Source organism: Takifugu rubripes, chromosome 5 (genome assembly GCF_901000725.2).
Source record: "Takifugu rubripes chromosome 5, fTakRub1.2, whole genome shotgun sequence".
Taxonomy (NCBI): Eukaryota; Metazoa; Chordata; class Actinopteri; order Tetraodontiformes; family Tetraodontidae; genus Takifugu; species Takifugu rubripes.
Genome location: NC_042289.1, coordinates 9,413,296 through 9,428,644, shown reverse-complemented (window position 1 = coordinate 9,428,644; position 15,349 = coordinate 9,413,296). Strand labels below are relative to the sequence as shown.

Below are 15,349 nucleotides of genomic sequence, written 5' to 3'. Positions count from 1 at the left end.
ATCGTTTAGCGACATCTGAGCGCTCTGAGGTTTGTTCCGGGAGACGGGCGCCACGGATGAAAAGGCAACAAATCTAAAGCAAAAGAAAAGAGGCGGGCCGCGGCCTCCTCTGAAGTCCTCGTCTGTCCCAGTCAGGGTCCCATCAGCTGGCCGCGGCCCATTGTATCGTCTGCCGGGTGTCCCTCGCTGCCTCCGGAGTCTCACGGAAGTGGACCCGACGCGTTCCCGGGACACCGAGCAAGCGCCTGATTAAAAGCATGTAAATATTCTTGACCGCTGCGGTGCATCACCGGAACAGCTTAACGACGGCTGCGCGTCACTGAAGTATGCAGCTCTTTTCTAGCCGCTGCTCATGTGTGCCTGCAGCCGCCGGCGGAGGGTTATTTAGCCCCCACCCCCCGCCCTGCATGTCCTGCTGTAAACACTAAGTGCCCCCAAGTGACCCTCGCAGTGATAAATAACCCTTGAGGTTAACCACGTTTGAAATGGAGCCGCGAGGCCATTATAGGCCTCCAGAGTTTTCTTGACACAGCCAATATGTTATCTGTATGAGCAGAGCGGCATTAACTGGCCTTTTCCTTTGTGTCAGGACTGAGGACACGAGGAGGAGCTCCTTCAGCCAACAAACCCTCTGTTAGCACAGGATTCACTCACGTCAAATCGTTCCGCAAAAAAAACCCAAAACACACCAACTAAAAAAAGGGCATGTGGGACTGGAGCCTGTGCATGTGCGTGCCTGCAGCGCCTCATAAGTGTGTGCACAGATGGAGTTGGGCAGTGTGTGAACTCTTGATAGATGCGCGGCAGCGTCTGGTGCGCGGCTTTATGAGAAAATATATAAACGGGTGTTTACGTGCCAGGCCGGCTGCTGCTGTTATCTGAGCAAGCGTCTCTAAGATTCAGCGTTTTGGGGCCGCACATGTAGACATGTTCGAATATACTTCCTCAGAAGCACAGCCACCGTCTTCACAACATCAGACAACTGCCTTCTTTTAGCTCGGCGTCAAGTGTCTAATGTGAGATCTGACAGCTTTTGGTTTGGGATATGAGGTAGCAGACTGGAAGTAAAGAACTTCAATAACCCACAGAGGTGAGAGATTCACAGAGGAAAAACCTGGAAAGATGAGTGTCTCCTTCCCCCGTGGTTGTCTGCTGTTAATGACTTCAGATATTATAGCGTGATAGTTAAAATAAATAAATAAATAAATAAATCACTCAAAATAACCAAGAAAAGTGAGGGGCAGTCTCCCTCTAGTGGCAACTGTTGGAAACGGTCGATTCATACACTTCGTATCATATGAATGATAAAAAGCTTCCAAACTCATATTCCAACTACAATATGGGGCTTAATTAAATAGTTATGCGCGCAAAAAAAATGGATGTATACAACTGTGTTTATTTTGAATGCATTTGTGACTGTTGCGGCTTGAACCACTTAAAACGTTGCCATTATTTCACAACTATACAGCCACATAAAAATCCTGACTTTCCATTGAGACTCATTTTTATTGACTAAATTTAATTTTTAAATTTGGATTGCCCGTTTCCACTACTGATAAACCTTTTCATCCATTTTAACCGGAAGCCGCTTTTGAGTTTCAAATTGTCCTGCATCTATCATGAGGACGTGCTGGTTTATATGAATTAGCATGTGTGTCTACGTTCATTAGTAAGCAATACTTGTCAAATTAGTGATTTTACAAAGCCATCAATGAAACTAATAAGGTGATATTTCCTTTGTGAGGAAAAAAAAAGAACCGTGTTCGGGATTACACCGCCACCCAGCGGTAAGGGGGCACTACTACAACGTTGACTATCAGTCTATTTTTTTGGACCAAAACACGAATTTAATTCAAATTATTCAAAGTTTATTTAGAAGAATACTGGCTAAAAAGTAAAAGCTTATGTTTGTACAAAGCAAACCATCACAAGACACAACACAAAAGTATACATTTCAAGAGTAGCAGATAATAAAAAAGCACCATCTTCAAGACTAGATAACAAAACATTTTATATCAATTCCAATAACGCATTTTAAAAAAACAAAGCTTCATTTTATTTTTCTTTCTAAGGATGTTTTCATTCATTTAAAGGGGAGGGCGGCACTTAATCTATAATAAGGCACATAGTTCAAGGCATTCAACACTCAGAAAAAGACAACATTTCCACAAGCTCGATACTCTGACGGAGGAAGCCACATGTCTTTGGCACAGCTGCATGACTTGTGAGAGAGAAACTCTGTCACGAAAGTAAAAATGACAACGTTAACTTGACAACACTATGTACAAAATGTATGTAAAAATGTCATAAATATGTCTAAAAACCACAGACACTATGTACATCTTTGTACTGGAGCCGGGCGGGTTTGCTCGTCTTGAATGGTTGTGAGGGAAAATCTTCCAAATAAAACAATCGGAAAAATCAGGCGTCGGCGCGCAACAAAAGCCGTCGTGTCACCAATGGATTTTCAAAACACCGTTTCAAGGCGAGGGTGCTATCTTTCAGGGTGATATGAGGGCGCTGAGCTGGACAGAAGGTCCCCCCCCCGGGCGACAACAAAGGTCTCCGGTTAGTGTTAAAAATGATTAGTGACACAGGCGGGTTTGTTGCGCTGTGATGATGTCAGTCTCTGGTCTGTGGGCAGTAGGCACAGCGCCATGTTGTTCTCCTGGGCGTCTGACGCACCCCTCCTCCTCGTCGGTCCTCCGCTCTCATTCTTTCTTTCTCAGGACGATATAAATGAGGCCGCTGATGAGGCAGAGCGGGAAGGCCACCCAGGCCAGCACGTAGGCGTAGCCGTACTGAGCCCCGGACCCCTCGTCCGGACTCATCACGGTGTAGATGATGGCCGCGCACATCACAAACACGCCTGGGGGAGAGATCAGAGGATCAGAGGGATGGGGGGGGAGGAGGAGGGAGGAAGGGGGGGATACTCACTGGCCAGGATCTGGAAGATGGCGGTGAAGAAGAAGCGTCCACCCTTGACCAGCCTGAACAGCTGATACAGGAAGGCAATGAGGGAGAAGAAGCAGAAGAGCACTGACAGGATCATGAGGGCCTGCACCGCCTGGATCCAGTCTGGGAGGCAAGCACAGAGCAGGAATTTAGACGGTCGGAACGCTGGGAACATCGGATTAGAGGGTGAAATGCTGCCCAACCTTCGTTGCTGGCCGGTTTGCAGTGGTAGCCTCCGTTATTTGTCATGCATCTGTACCACAGATCTTTGCTCATATCGCCGCCTACAGTCCAGGTCTGGACGACACAACAACACAGTTGTGAGCTGATACCACGTGCACGCAGCTGGAGTGGGAATTAAGGCGGAAAAGTAAGGTGGAACTCACGCTGGCCGCCGTGGACACGATGAGGAGGATGAGGATGATGAGGTGCAGGAGCAGCACTCCGAGCAGGACCAGCAGCATTTTTCTTCAAGTAGATCTACAAGGACGCACAGACAGAACTCATCAACTACATGGAGGCACAACCCCCCCCCCCCCCGCCGACACCCCAACACGTGCCCCTGTAAAAAAAAAAAAAAAAGAAGAAACGCATGTCGCCGCTGGATGGCGCCATTCGCCCGCCTGCGTGCAAACCGCAATGTTTACCTCAATGTGAAAGTATCCCCTTACAAACCTCCTCATACAAGGAAGGAACTTGGATATCTGTCCTTTGGGGTTTAAAAAAGCCTATTCTGGCTTTTCAGAGTACGTCTGTAAACACTGAAGTTCGAGTTCGCCTCACCGAATCCAACTTTTGATTCAATTCAAAGTCCACAATGACTTCAGTACGACGCATTTCGGCATGCGCGGAAGAGGCGCGCAGTAAAACTCCGTATAATGCGCCACTAAGCAGCAAATAACGTGCAGCTTTGAAGGAGAGGTCCTGGTTAACGGCTGCTCAACGCTGCTGGGAAACCAACGAAGAAACCGCGAAAAAAGAAAACATTCCAGCGTAATGTCGCCATGCGTGCGCCTCCGCCGTGACCGTTTTTAGCCATCGGAGTAAACAGATGCAGCTAAAGCTGCGGCAGAACTACGATTCAGACGCGTAAAACCCGCAAACGGAGACCCGCAGCTTCGCTCTCGGCGTCGCGCGTAAATCCAAAGTTTACTGGAAACTCCAAATCGCGAAGTCTGGGAAAAACAGCCGTTAAAAAGACGGAATTCAGCGAATAAAGCGACGGCATTTCAGTCCAACTTACAAAAACAAGGCAAGGCGAATTCCGCGAGTTGCGTTTTCCGTGAGTTGGAATGGAGAGTTGGGGGAAGTTTTCTGCTCCTCTCGACTCCTTCTGCTGCAGCTACTATTCCAGATGTGGCTCACACACCCCAGTCTGGCTCTTTTTTTTCCCGGCTGAGAACACCGCCCTGCAGGTCCGCACGTCACCAGAGGCCCCGTCCTTTTTTTTCTTTCTTCCTTTCCTCCTTTCTTCTCCCTCTCTCCTGTCGTCTGGATTCTGCTCCAGTCCTTTTGAGGAGGATCCTGCGGTCAGATTGTTCAAAACGCGAAAGCCTGAAAAAATGTGCGCGGCTCATTCTGATCTCTCCAGTTTTCACCCAAACAGATAAATGACGAAGGACTTTTGATTTAGTTTCTTTCTGGTTTTGTGATTTATTTAACATCCTCCCCACCATAGCTCTGATCACTGTGTCTGGGGACGTAAAAGACCTAAAATCAGCAGGAAAAAAACATATTTCGGACAAGAAAATGCAAGGTATTTCACCTCCAAACCTAATTTAGTCATTGAACGGAGGCTGACTGAAGCCACCAGGCCAGATCTTGATAGGCTCAATAAAGACGCCTCTGTGCTCCTTCACCATCCTGGAGCGGCGACATGCCCAAATAGAGGCGGCCATCTGCACGTCCCATGTTATAGATCAAGGCCTGGGATCTGGATCCAGTCAGGGATGTGCAGACGGCCGACTGGTTTCTGTGTGTTTGGAGTGTGGTGACTGATTAAAACCCAGGTTCTACGAGGCGCCCTGCGTCCACCTCCCGTGTCCTGGATCCAGCTGCGAGGCTCTTGGCTTCTCAACCCCTCCGGTGTTTTATGGACTCGCCAAACTCGTGAATTTCACTTTTGGATGCACTCTCGCTTTTGAAAAGTACCTTGTTAAATGAAAAATAACAGCACAACTATGTCTGAAAAGCAGGGAGGATGCGGGGTATTCCTGCGGGCGGGGGGCCGCCCCTGCAGGCCGCTCCTCAACCGCTGACAGCTTGATCGGTAGCACTTCAGGACGGCCAGGAGGACCCGTGGGATGATCCTTAGAAGACTTCTCCAGCAGCCATTAATCCAGAGAGTGTGTGTCTGCATGTCAGAGACCTCCTGGAGGCCCTGAAGAATGGGTTTAGGAGAGAAGCAACCAGAAACTAAAGGATCCAGGCGACAAAGGCGGCGGCGATGGGCACGTCCGAGGAGCCTCCTGCCTCCGTTAGCTTCCCTGGCACGGCGGGCGGATTCCTGCGGCTCCGGTTGGTGAAGACGGGAGGGTTCAGATTGACAACGATGATCCAACACCGAGAGGATTCTCCCACCCTCAGAATGTGAGCTATGCCGAGCGTTATCAAACTCCTGCCGCTAACGTTAACGTGAGCGATGATTTCACCCTCCTACCGTTGTTGTGTAACAGCTCTCTGCAGAGACACGCTGGTGCTGCAGAGATCTTATCTCCCGGCTCATGATTCCCCCACCGGACACGTGAAATTGGGAGATCTCAGTGTCTTCCGTGACGTGTTTTTTTTTTTGGTTTATTTAGAAACTTGTTTTTCCTGGAATTTGAAAAAGTGAAACAAAAGTGAAACACTTAAACACCGAATCAGCTCCAGACGCTGACAACAGCTTTACTTTCACCTTTATATCGGAGGTGTGGCTGCTTTTATGGCCAGGGAAGCTCATTTTACTCAAGGCTGAACTCTGGGTCTTTAAATAAACATCACACACACACACACACACGCACACGCACACGCACGCCTTCCTAATGAATGTTTTAGATGGTTGATCAGCGTTATCATTTGACCTCGGCACTGGCAGATCATCCATCAGGAGTTATGATGTGTGTTTATGGGCCGCAGCCCTCGGAACCGCTCATTACGTTCTCCCCCCATGAAATAAAAACAGGCCCTTCCTGGACTTTAGAAAGTCAATCGTTACAAAGCAAACAGGACGGAGCTGCGCACCAGCTGTAACTATACCCTCAGCCATTGTGGCCGAGGCCGCGGCTGAAACCCAAAACCGCCACACCCCCGCCTCGCTCGGGGACCTCGCAGGTGAGGTATTTCGGCGCCGTCCCGAGACACTCAGGAGGATTTAGGACCGAGAGAAACAGCTGACCGGGAAAAATGGCGAGAATGATTCCACGAAACGCTAATTCTGCGAAATTATGGGGGAATGATTTGAATCTGAGCAGAAATCCTCTCGTTCTTCGACGCCGACTTGGTTTGGGCTCTGACTTCGGCTTCGTCCTCTCAGCTTCGGCGTAAAACGCTTTGGGCTTTGGGCGTTTCCCCGAGGCCCGTCTTCGCTCCGCCTCCGTTCCGCTGTCGTGACAAAAGCGGGTCAGCGCCAGCTGATGTGCGGCGCCGGGCTCCACCTGCAGGAGCGGCAGCATAATTCGATTAGATGACTCCATCAGCGTGCATGAGAAGGTTGGGACGGGGATGAGAACTGGGGAGGAGGTGGATTTGGTTTTGGAACGCGAGCCGGGCCCGCCTGCCTGGAGGACATCGCGGGGAGACAGCTGGGCCGGGATATTGCACTTGTGGGACCGTGGAGGAATGGAGGAACGCCTCCGTGCTCCTTCACCTATGGAAGCTGCTGCCAAAACAAGAGGAAACGCCGAAGCTCTGAGGTCACCCTGGTCAGATGTCATGAGGCGGAGCTGAGAACGGGGTCGCCTCTGCCTCGTCACGTTCCGGCTTTTATCCGGCGCTCCTGCAGATGCGTTCTCAGCTTTCCAGGATGTCCCTCTCCTCATCGTCAGACCTGACCCTGCCCCCACTGCGCCTCTTTCACCTTGTAGGATCGGATAGCGCGCCGCAGAGTGGGCGGAGCCGGCGAGGAGGCGGCAAAACATTCCCACTTCCACCTGCAAAACCGAACTCTGGACTCTCTCCAGTAACGAGGTCCGCAGCCCCGTCTCACCCCTCCAATTAAAATAACGAACGTGGATGAAATCCGACGGGGGCAGCTGAAGATCTAAATAATTCCCGTCCCTCCCTGTGAAGGAACGACAACAAATGAGAGACGTACGCCGCCACGAACTCCAGCTTGTGGCACCCGAGTGATCCTAAGCATGTGCTAATCATTAGCCGCTGGCTTCCTGCGGGAGTGGATGTCTCTGCCGCGCTGGAGCTGCGCACAAACCGCGGCTCCATATCAGAAATGTTTTTGGCCTCTGGGGGGAGGGAATGAAGCAAGAAGTGCGTGGAAGTTATTAAATAGTTGCTCACACACACACTTCTCCATTCACAGGCATCTTAGCGGCACCAGAAACAAACCGCGTTGTTTGATGCTCTTGCACCAGCGGTCACATGACTCATTTATTGTTGGAGAGAAGAACCGGTTTTACCTCCTTGTTATCAGCAGCTTCCTCATTTCTGTTCATGTCCTAAATGCCCTGAGCAGCGTATCTGCCCCCTCATGGCAGCTAACGTGGCAGCGCCTCCCTTCCAACTGCCAGATCCTCCCCCATCTGATGCCAGCAGCTCTACTTGGAGAACAGCCTTTTACAACTTACTCGCAGGCATGTTTGAAGCAAGCGTGCTGCTGGGGGGGTCAAAGGTCGCGCAAGGCCAACGTAAACAGTTACCTTTGAGCTGAGGGAACCGGCTTTGGCTGTAAAGAGACGGATTGATCACTTCAGCAGGCAACGGAAACGTTAGCCAACAAACAAACACACATAAGATCCGGAGGCGCGCTGCAGAACAAGGTTGACCGCTGTTTACGCTCGCTGCTTATGCTAGCAGTCACATGGCTACAACAAACGCCGCTGACCGAGTCCGTCGTCCCGCGCGTGCCTCGTCTGGCTGAACTTCAGTTTGCTTCTGGGGAATGTGGTGGAGCACGAGTGTCTGTGGCACAGCCTGGTCACAGGACGTTCCAGCCACCGTGTGTGTGTGCGTGCGCTCATCTGTTAGCGCTGGTCTGGACCGCCGCCCGGAACAGCCACTCACAGGATCGGCAGCGAGTCCGGCGACAGGTCTCAGCGCGAGGCTGCGAATAAGGGAGGTGAGGAGGGATCTGTGGCCACGCGCGCGCACGAGCGCCGTGCACGCGCTTAAAACAACCGCAGGACAAAAGCTGCCGTGCGTTAGCACCAGCATATCTGCTGAAATGTGATGGAAATTCCTGCCGATAAATGTTAGGAGGAGGGGTCTTGTTAACGGCTGCTCTGGTCTTTGATCCGAGCTGCCATAATGTCATTAGTTTTACAGATAATAAGGCCTTCAGTGGACAAATTGTGCTTCAAATGTCAAGATTTAATACCCGTCAGAGGGTATAAATGTCATCTGGCTGCCTGGATACACTCATTACCCACCATGGAAAACACGCCGCTTGGAAAATTGCAACAGAACTTTGACAGGAAGAGTAAACAGATATTACAGCAGAGACGATAGATGATGCACCGCCCTTTTTTATCATACAAGGAACTACTCCGAGGTTCCTGGAACCACTGACCGCAGGTGCCCCCTATTTGGAAGGCAAAATCTAAAACATTTGCCTCTCTTTCAATGGTTTCCTAGCAACAGCCGGCTACAGCAAGTTTAGCCCTAAAGGCAACGGGGTCAGACGAGGAGGGTCAGAGATGGATGGATGGATGGATGGATGGATGGATGGATGGATGGATGGATGGATGGATGGATGGATGGATGGATGGGTGGATGGATGGATGGATGGATGGATGGGTGGTTGGATGGATGGATGGATGGATGGGTGGGTGGTTGGATGGATGGATGGATGGATGAGTGGATGGATGGGTGGGTGGTTGGATGGGTGGATGGATGGATGGAGGGATGGATGGATGATGGATGGATGGATGGATGGGTGGTTGGATGGATGGATGGATGGATGGATGGGTGGGTGGTTGGTTGGATGGATGGATGGATGGATGATGGATGGATGGATGGATGGATGGAGGGATGGGTGGGTGGATGGATGGATGGGTGGGTGGATGGATGGATGGGTGGATGGACGGATGGATGGATGTCTCAGTTGTGTTTCCATTCCCCTGCATCATGTCTGAGCCACCATACTGGAGGATAATCTCAGCTAGCATGCTAATCTCAGCTAGCATGCTAATCTCAGCTAGCATGCTAGCTATCGCGCCTCATCCGTCAGACACGTCAGGAAAAAAATAACAAGATAAAAAAGAAAAAATGGTGCCAAGTGACAGATGTGCACAAACGCCAGAGAAAGAGCAGACCTTCCCACCTAACTTCGCCCCGCTCCGCCGTGATGAGCGATGCTGGGATGTATTGTTATGCTTTACACATTCCAGATGAGACCCCCCCCACCCCCACCCCCCCGCAAGCCTGAAAAAAAACACATGTTCTGCAAAGCTCCGTCCTATAATGGCGTTCACCCGCTCGCACGACAAAAAAAGGCAGGGCGTGGCGGCGTGAGAATGACACTATACATTTTCAACACTCCCCCGCCACATTTCCCTCAGATGCTTCATAGCCCCCCCACCCCCACCAACCCCCCCAATAAACAATGAGCAAAACATGAGCGGAAAAATTGAATTACAATCCGTTTTCAAGCACGAGGACAAGGAAAGTATGGAATTCATAGAAGGAAATGTAGCAGCTTCAGTCTTTAATAGTGTGTGTGTGTGTGTGTGTGTGGGGGGGGGGGTCCTAATTGAAAACAGTGGTTGTTTTTATGTTTTTCCATTATAAAGTTCCCCTTCAGAACAATTACCTGGGCTCTCATTAGAGCTCGCCTGAGCCTCGTTAAACGTGCTGCTGCCAGCGCTCGCGTCCATCTTCTGGGCCTCGTAACTCGTGTTTGGGGTAAATACGAGCGCCACCAACGTGTGTTCACCGTAAACACGGGAGCGCACGCGCGAGCGCACGTGGAAAACGGTCACATGCTTGAGGCCGCGGGCGGGTTCTCTCTCCCCCGTGCATGCAAACACACACATGCAATCACGCCGCAGCTGACAGTCCAAAGTAGCACTTTGGGCGTGCGGGGGTTTTCTGAGGAGAATATTTAATCCTCTGAGGTCATGCTTGGGTTCGGAGATCTCCCGGTTTGTAGGAAAACGGCACACATGCTGGTGGGAGGAGGGATCAGGCCCGAGACGGAGAATCTCCAGACCAGAAGCTGTTGCACAAGCCGCGCCGGCGCTTCCCCTCCGCTAGCTGCATCTGTCCGAGCACGAGGGCCCGCGGCGCCGACACGCTCCGGTTCCCGTCTGTCGCTCGCCCTCCGTGGCCCGAACGCAGCTTGATTCCCGTCCGAGCCATCGGTGACCAGGAAATTCCGGAATCGCACATTTTTCCACCGCGTAGCCTCGCTCACATCTGTACGAATGTGCTGTCTGCTTGAGTCACCTTCTGGCGAGCTGAGCGGGGAGAGGTGATGGGACGGGCCCAAGCACACACACACACACACACACACACACACACACACACACACTGCAAGCCACCCTGGTCACACCCAAGGCATCCCAAGCACGCAGCGCCAGGCGCTCTCTAAATACATCTGGGGTGACTCCCACTATGAGAACACACTCCAACATATAAGGGGGCCTGTGTGTGTGAGACGGGGTTCAAAATGGAAGCACTGTGCGGCGTTCCCGACGTAACGGCGGCGGGAACGCTGTGGATATGCGGCTGGGAGCGTCAGGAGCAGACAGGCCAAGCGTCCCTTCTGTGTCCTCCCTCCCGTCCCAGGGGCCGCCGGCACGCTGACCTCACCCTGCCTCCACCCCGAAGAAACACTTCCTGGTTGGAGGAGCGGAGCAGCACAGCTGGAGCGCAGAGCAGCAGGATAGTTGAGGGGGGGGGGGGGGGGGGTGATTGCTTAACCATCCCGCTCTGTTCCTTCCATCCTTCACATTCTGTCCAACCTCGTTCTCGCTCACCAAGTCGGTCAAACACCCACGTACGCAGACACACATTCCTGAGCGCACACACACACACACACACACACACACTCACGACGCTCCTTCAAAGTCTGAGGTCGGCATGGCCCCCTTTTTTTTTTTCCCTGGAGGTTGTGGCGCGAAAGAGGCGGAGCGGCTTTGACGCCGATCTGGCCCGACCCTCCACGCCTGCGCGAGCGCCGCGGCGAGCTGTCAGTCAGGGTAAACAGCTGCAGATGGACGGGCGGGGAGGGCCTCGGCCCGGCGCCACCACGTGAGGTTCGCCGCCGGCGGGCAAGGGCCCGACGCGGGGAGATGTGGGGGAGAGCCCCTCTGAGCCGGGACGGACGCGGCTCTACATCATGGGCTGGACGACGTCTTTGAGAGGTTCTGCCAAACACCGGGGATGGATTTCACCTTCCGCCGTTTCTCCCCCTCGGACGTTCGGTGAAGGAAAGATTTCCCGGGGTGAAACCTTTTCGCGGGTTGTTTCAGCCCATTTTTGTTTCAGGCATTTCCGACGACGAGGCGTTTCGATGCGGCTGAATTCAATAAACGAAAGCGGCGAGAAAACAAAATAAACCCGCCGTCGCAGTCAAACACACAAACACAAAACATCTGTTTATGGTCTGCTGGCTCGGGCTGGCTGAGGAATCCCAGAGGAAGAGGAGCGGAGTCAGATCCTGGCCGGCGGCGCGGCCCGGAGCGCCAGCGGCGGCCGGACTTTTCCCCCTCTCTTTTCCAGCTCCGTCCGGAGGGAGGGGAGCAGAGATGGATGACGGAGCCGTTAAATGGACGACCAACACCCAGAACACAGTGTTTTCGTGCTCTTCCTCAGGCTTCCTCCCCCCTTCTGCTCCTCTATCTCCAGTCACGCCCTGATTAATGAAGCCGAGGGCTTCGCACGAGCTTTTAAACTTCAAACTCAGAGGTTCAGCGTCCGTGACCCGTTGGAAATTGCGTTTTAAAGGCTAGTTGAGGAACGCGGAGACGCCTGGAAACGGATCCTTCACGTTGTCGCCCGGCCGTGCGTGAACGTGGAATCGCGACCGTGGGTGTCCTGTTAACGTACGAAAGCTTAAAAATTTAGACCTGTTGCCAAAAAAGTACTTTGAGATATTCGTTCAGAGCCGATTATGAGCAAAACAGAAGCCTCTTCACCGCCCCCTGGTGGCAGTCAGCAATAAGTGACAAGCCCCGCCCCTTCTCTCATTTAGATTTTATTTCTTTATTAGTCCCTGCAGCTTCTCCATTTGCCATGTATTCTTGCCGTTAATGCAAAGCTGGAGCCACCGTTGTCATGGGAACAACTTATTGTAGGACACAAAGTCCATTCCTCTCCAGTAGCTGGCCCACCGGGCTGTCAGGGCTCCAGGTGGCAGCCAAGGATGGAGGCTAGTGCCTATTTAGCAGTTAGCATCATTTAAATAAGATGCTAACTGATTAAGCAAGACGAGACGACAAACCAGGATCGCCTGGCGATGATCTGTAAGGCTCTTGTTTTGCTGGCTGTGCTCCCACCCCCCCCCCCGACCGGGTCGTGGCTATTGTTTTGGGCCAAGATGACAACGTGTCTTTATTTTCTGTGAATGGCTGAGAAAGAAAAAAAAAAACAGGCCTGAAAATCAACCGACTGAAGAGGGAAAAGAGCTGAGTCAAAGAAACGTGTTGGATGAACGGAGCTGATTATTTTCCACATCCTCTGCCAGCATCTAACCAGAATGTCCCCCCACCCCCCCCCCCCTGTTCCTCCTGCCCTCGCTCCAGAAGCAGCAGATGGGGGCAGCTAGATGAAGAAGAACAAGGAGACGAAGAGGGTCAGGGTTTGAAGTAGGCCTGTAAAAGGTGACCCTCGGTGACCCCCCACTTCCTGGTCAGCTCACTCTAAAGTGGGCATGCTAGGTCTGTGAACAGGGAGGCTATTGTGCGGCGCTAGGAGGCGAGGAAGTGTCCTCGCTGCGCCACCATCGCCCCGAGGCTCTATTTTTATTAATCCTGCATCCTGTGATCTGTTCCCAGTCGGCCATAATCTGATCTTCCGTGTGTGAGGGTTGGAGCTTTTAAAACGTCACATCAGAGGAGTGTGTGCGCTTCCTCGTCCAGGGTCAAGCAGCCGTGGACGGGCTGTGGAGGAGGGTCGGGGGGGCCAGTCTCGGTTGACTGCAGGCCGGGCCGGGCCGGGCCGGACCTCCCGGGGCCCGCCGGAACCGCTCCCCCCCCCCCGCTCAGGAGAGAGTGGCGGACGCACAGCGGTAAAGGACGGAAAGTGAAAGGATGAATCATTGTTCCCGTGCTGACGGCCGGGACGAGGCCTCCGTGTTCCGGGTGCAGAGCACGGAACGCTGAGCCTGGAGAACTGTCACGGAAGCTGGTTTTAGGATGTGGTGGAATGTTTCCACGCTGATTCAGATGATCATAAGAATATCTCAGGGGGGGTGACTGGTCAAGGAATGGAAGCAAAACGCTTTTCATGGGCCTAAGAACATTTTCCAGAAGTTCTCTTTTTGCACTAAAGGAACTACTCCAGAGTTCCAGGAACCATTTACTAAAAGTTTCCCGTTCGCAGAGCAGCGACGGAACGGAAACTCTTCCAGCTGCTGACGCTGCTGAACGACCGGCTCGTGTCGCCTCGCAGCTCCCGGCGCCGGCACAAAGGTAACCAGGAACACGCTCCCCTGGGAACGGCGGGTCTCCACGGAGCGCTGCGCTCCGGCCGGCTTGTTCCTGCAGCCGCGCCTCTAAAGTCACCAGATATTAGATCTGTGGCAAACAAACACATCAAATCCTTTCGGAGTTCGGTTTGTTTCTCGATGGAATCGTCGCCCAAATCGTCGCCTCTTTGGGCGGAGGGGTTCGGAATTTTGGTTGCTCGTGAGAAAACCAGACTCTGCATGTTGACATACGACGTTTACGATGAAATCGTCAGATTTCACAGGAGAACGGACAAGACGACAGTTTGTGTTTCCCTTGGACGAAATTCCCCGCCGGCGCTCCCATCAGTTTTCCGGGCCGGTAGGAATTGCGGGCGGACCACACTGGTGTCGGGCGGTTTTGCCTCACTCCTCTGGAGCATCTGAAGCTCCTCACAGGGAGGACACCAGAGGAGCTCAGCATCCTCCCTGCTCCTCCTCCCACCACACGTGTGTGTGTGTGTGGTCTCCCGCTGCTCTGGGGTTTAGGGGTCATGGGGTCAAACCTGGGTATTGGAATGTTTATGTTCGCCGCTTCTGTTTACACCAATATCCGTAGTGCTGCGCCCTGCGCTCCTGCAGGAATAGCTCAGAGGGAAGAATGTAGCCATCTTTCACTTGTTCGATTTCTTGAAGTGAAGCAGATGTTCATTCTAAAAAAGGTGAATAAATCAGCGAGGCCGAAGGGACGTCCGCAGGGAGCCGTCTGCGCTACGTGACAACGTGCTAAACGCAAGTTAGCGTGTGTTAGCATGGCGAGGGGAAAGAGGCGCGAACCCATCCTGGCCGCTAGCGTGCATACGTTTGGTTGGATGCGTGTCTCCCGACATGGGAAAGGGACTCCTGGCATCCAGCCTCGTCGGGGCCTTCGTCGACATCACACTCGCCCAGTTCCGAACGCCGCTCCCTCGCCGCTCCCCCTCCCCAGCGCTGCACAGCAGAACCAGCCGTGTGTTTATGACTCATTAAAAAAAGAACCAAGTCAATGCTGCTGCGGACATAAAAGAAAATGAGTGGAGCCGTTAGGCGGAGTGGCCTGGATGTGTGTGTGTGTGTGTGTGTGTGGGGGGGGGGGGGGGGGGGGGGTCCTGTGTGGGAGGGGGCAGGGAGCAGAGCCAGGCAAAAGGGTGGTATATGAACAGTTTTGCATTCTGTTTCTTTTCTCCCCATCCCCCACTCTTCACTATCCCCCCCCCTCCCCCAACACACACACACACCCTCCACCAGCAGGTTGTTTAATACTTTCCAGATTTCTGCATGCTGTCGGCTTCCTTGAAGAGCTGCAAGTCTGCTGATGGAATTTGGCGGGGGGGGGGGGGGTGTTGTGGGTCCAGGCTGATGCACGTCGAGCTAAAGGCTCTGAGCGCCTCCCGTTGGTGAATCCAGTCGGAAAACTTTTAAAAGGGAGGCTGAGAGGGAAATCTGACAGCATCTGAAGCGGGCGAGAGACTCTATCCAGGGTGTTGTGGGAACGGGTGAAACAGCTGCAAGGCATGCTCGAATTACACTGAAATTTCTATGGGGGGAAGGGGAGAGAGCCCCCCCCCCCACCTCGAACTGGCTTCGGTGTCA

At 52.7% G+C, this 15,349-nt stretch overlaps 1 protein-coding gene across 1 annotated transcript; it reads right to left on the bottom strand.

The window, feature by feature from the left end:
• Positions 1-1,846: 1,846 nt before the first annotated feature.
• Positions 1,847-4,365, bottom strand: pmp22a (peripheral myelin protein 22a). The gene is made up of 5 exons (XM_003979002.3): positions 4,199-4,365; positions 3,342-3,435; positions 3,159-3,252; positions 2,938-3,078; positions 1,847-2,869 (listed from the first exon to the last, which is right to left on the bottom strand). Exons 2-5 carry the CDS (start codon positions 3,417-3,419, stop codon positions 2,712-2,714), a joined length of 471 nt encoding a protein of 156 aa, XP_003979051.1. The 5' UTR covers positions 3,420-3,435; positions 4,199-4,365; the 3' UTR covers positions 1,847-2,711.
• Between the last annotated feature and the right edge of the window lie 10,984 nt (positions 4,366-15,349).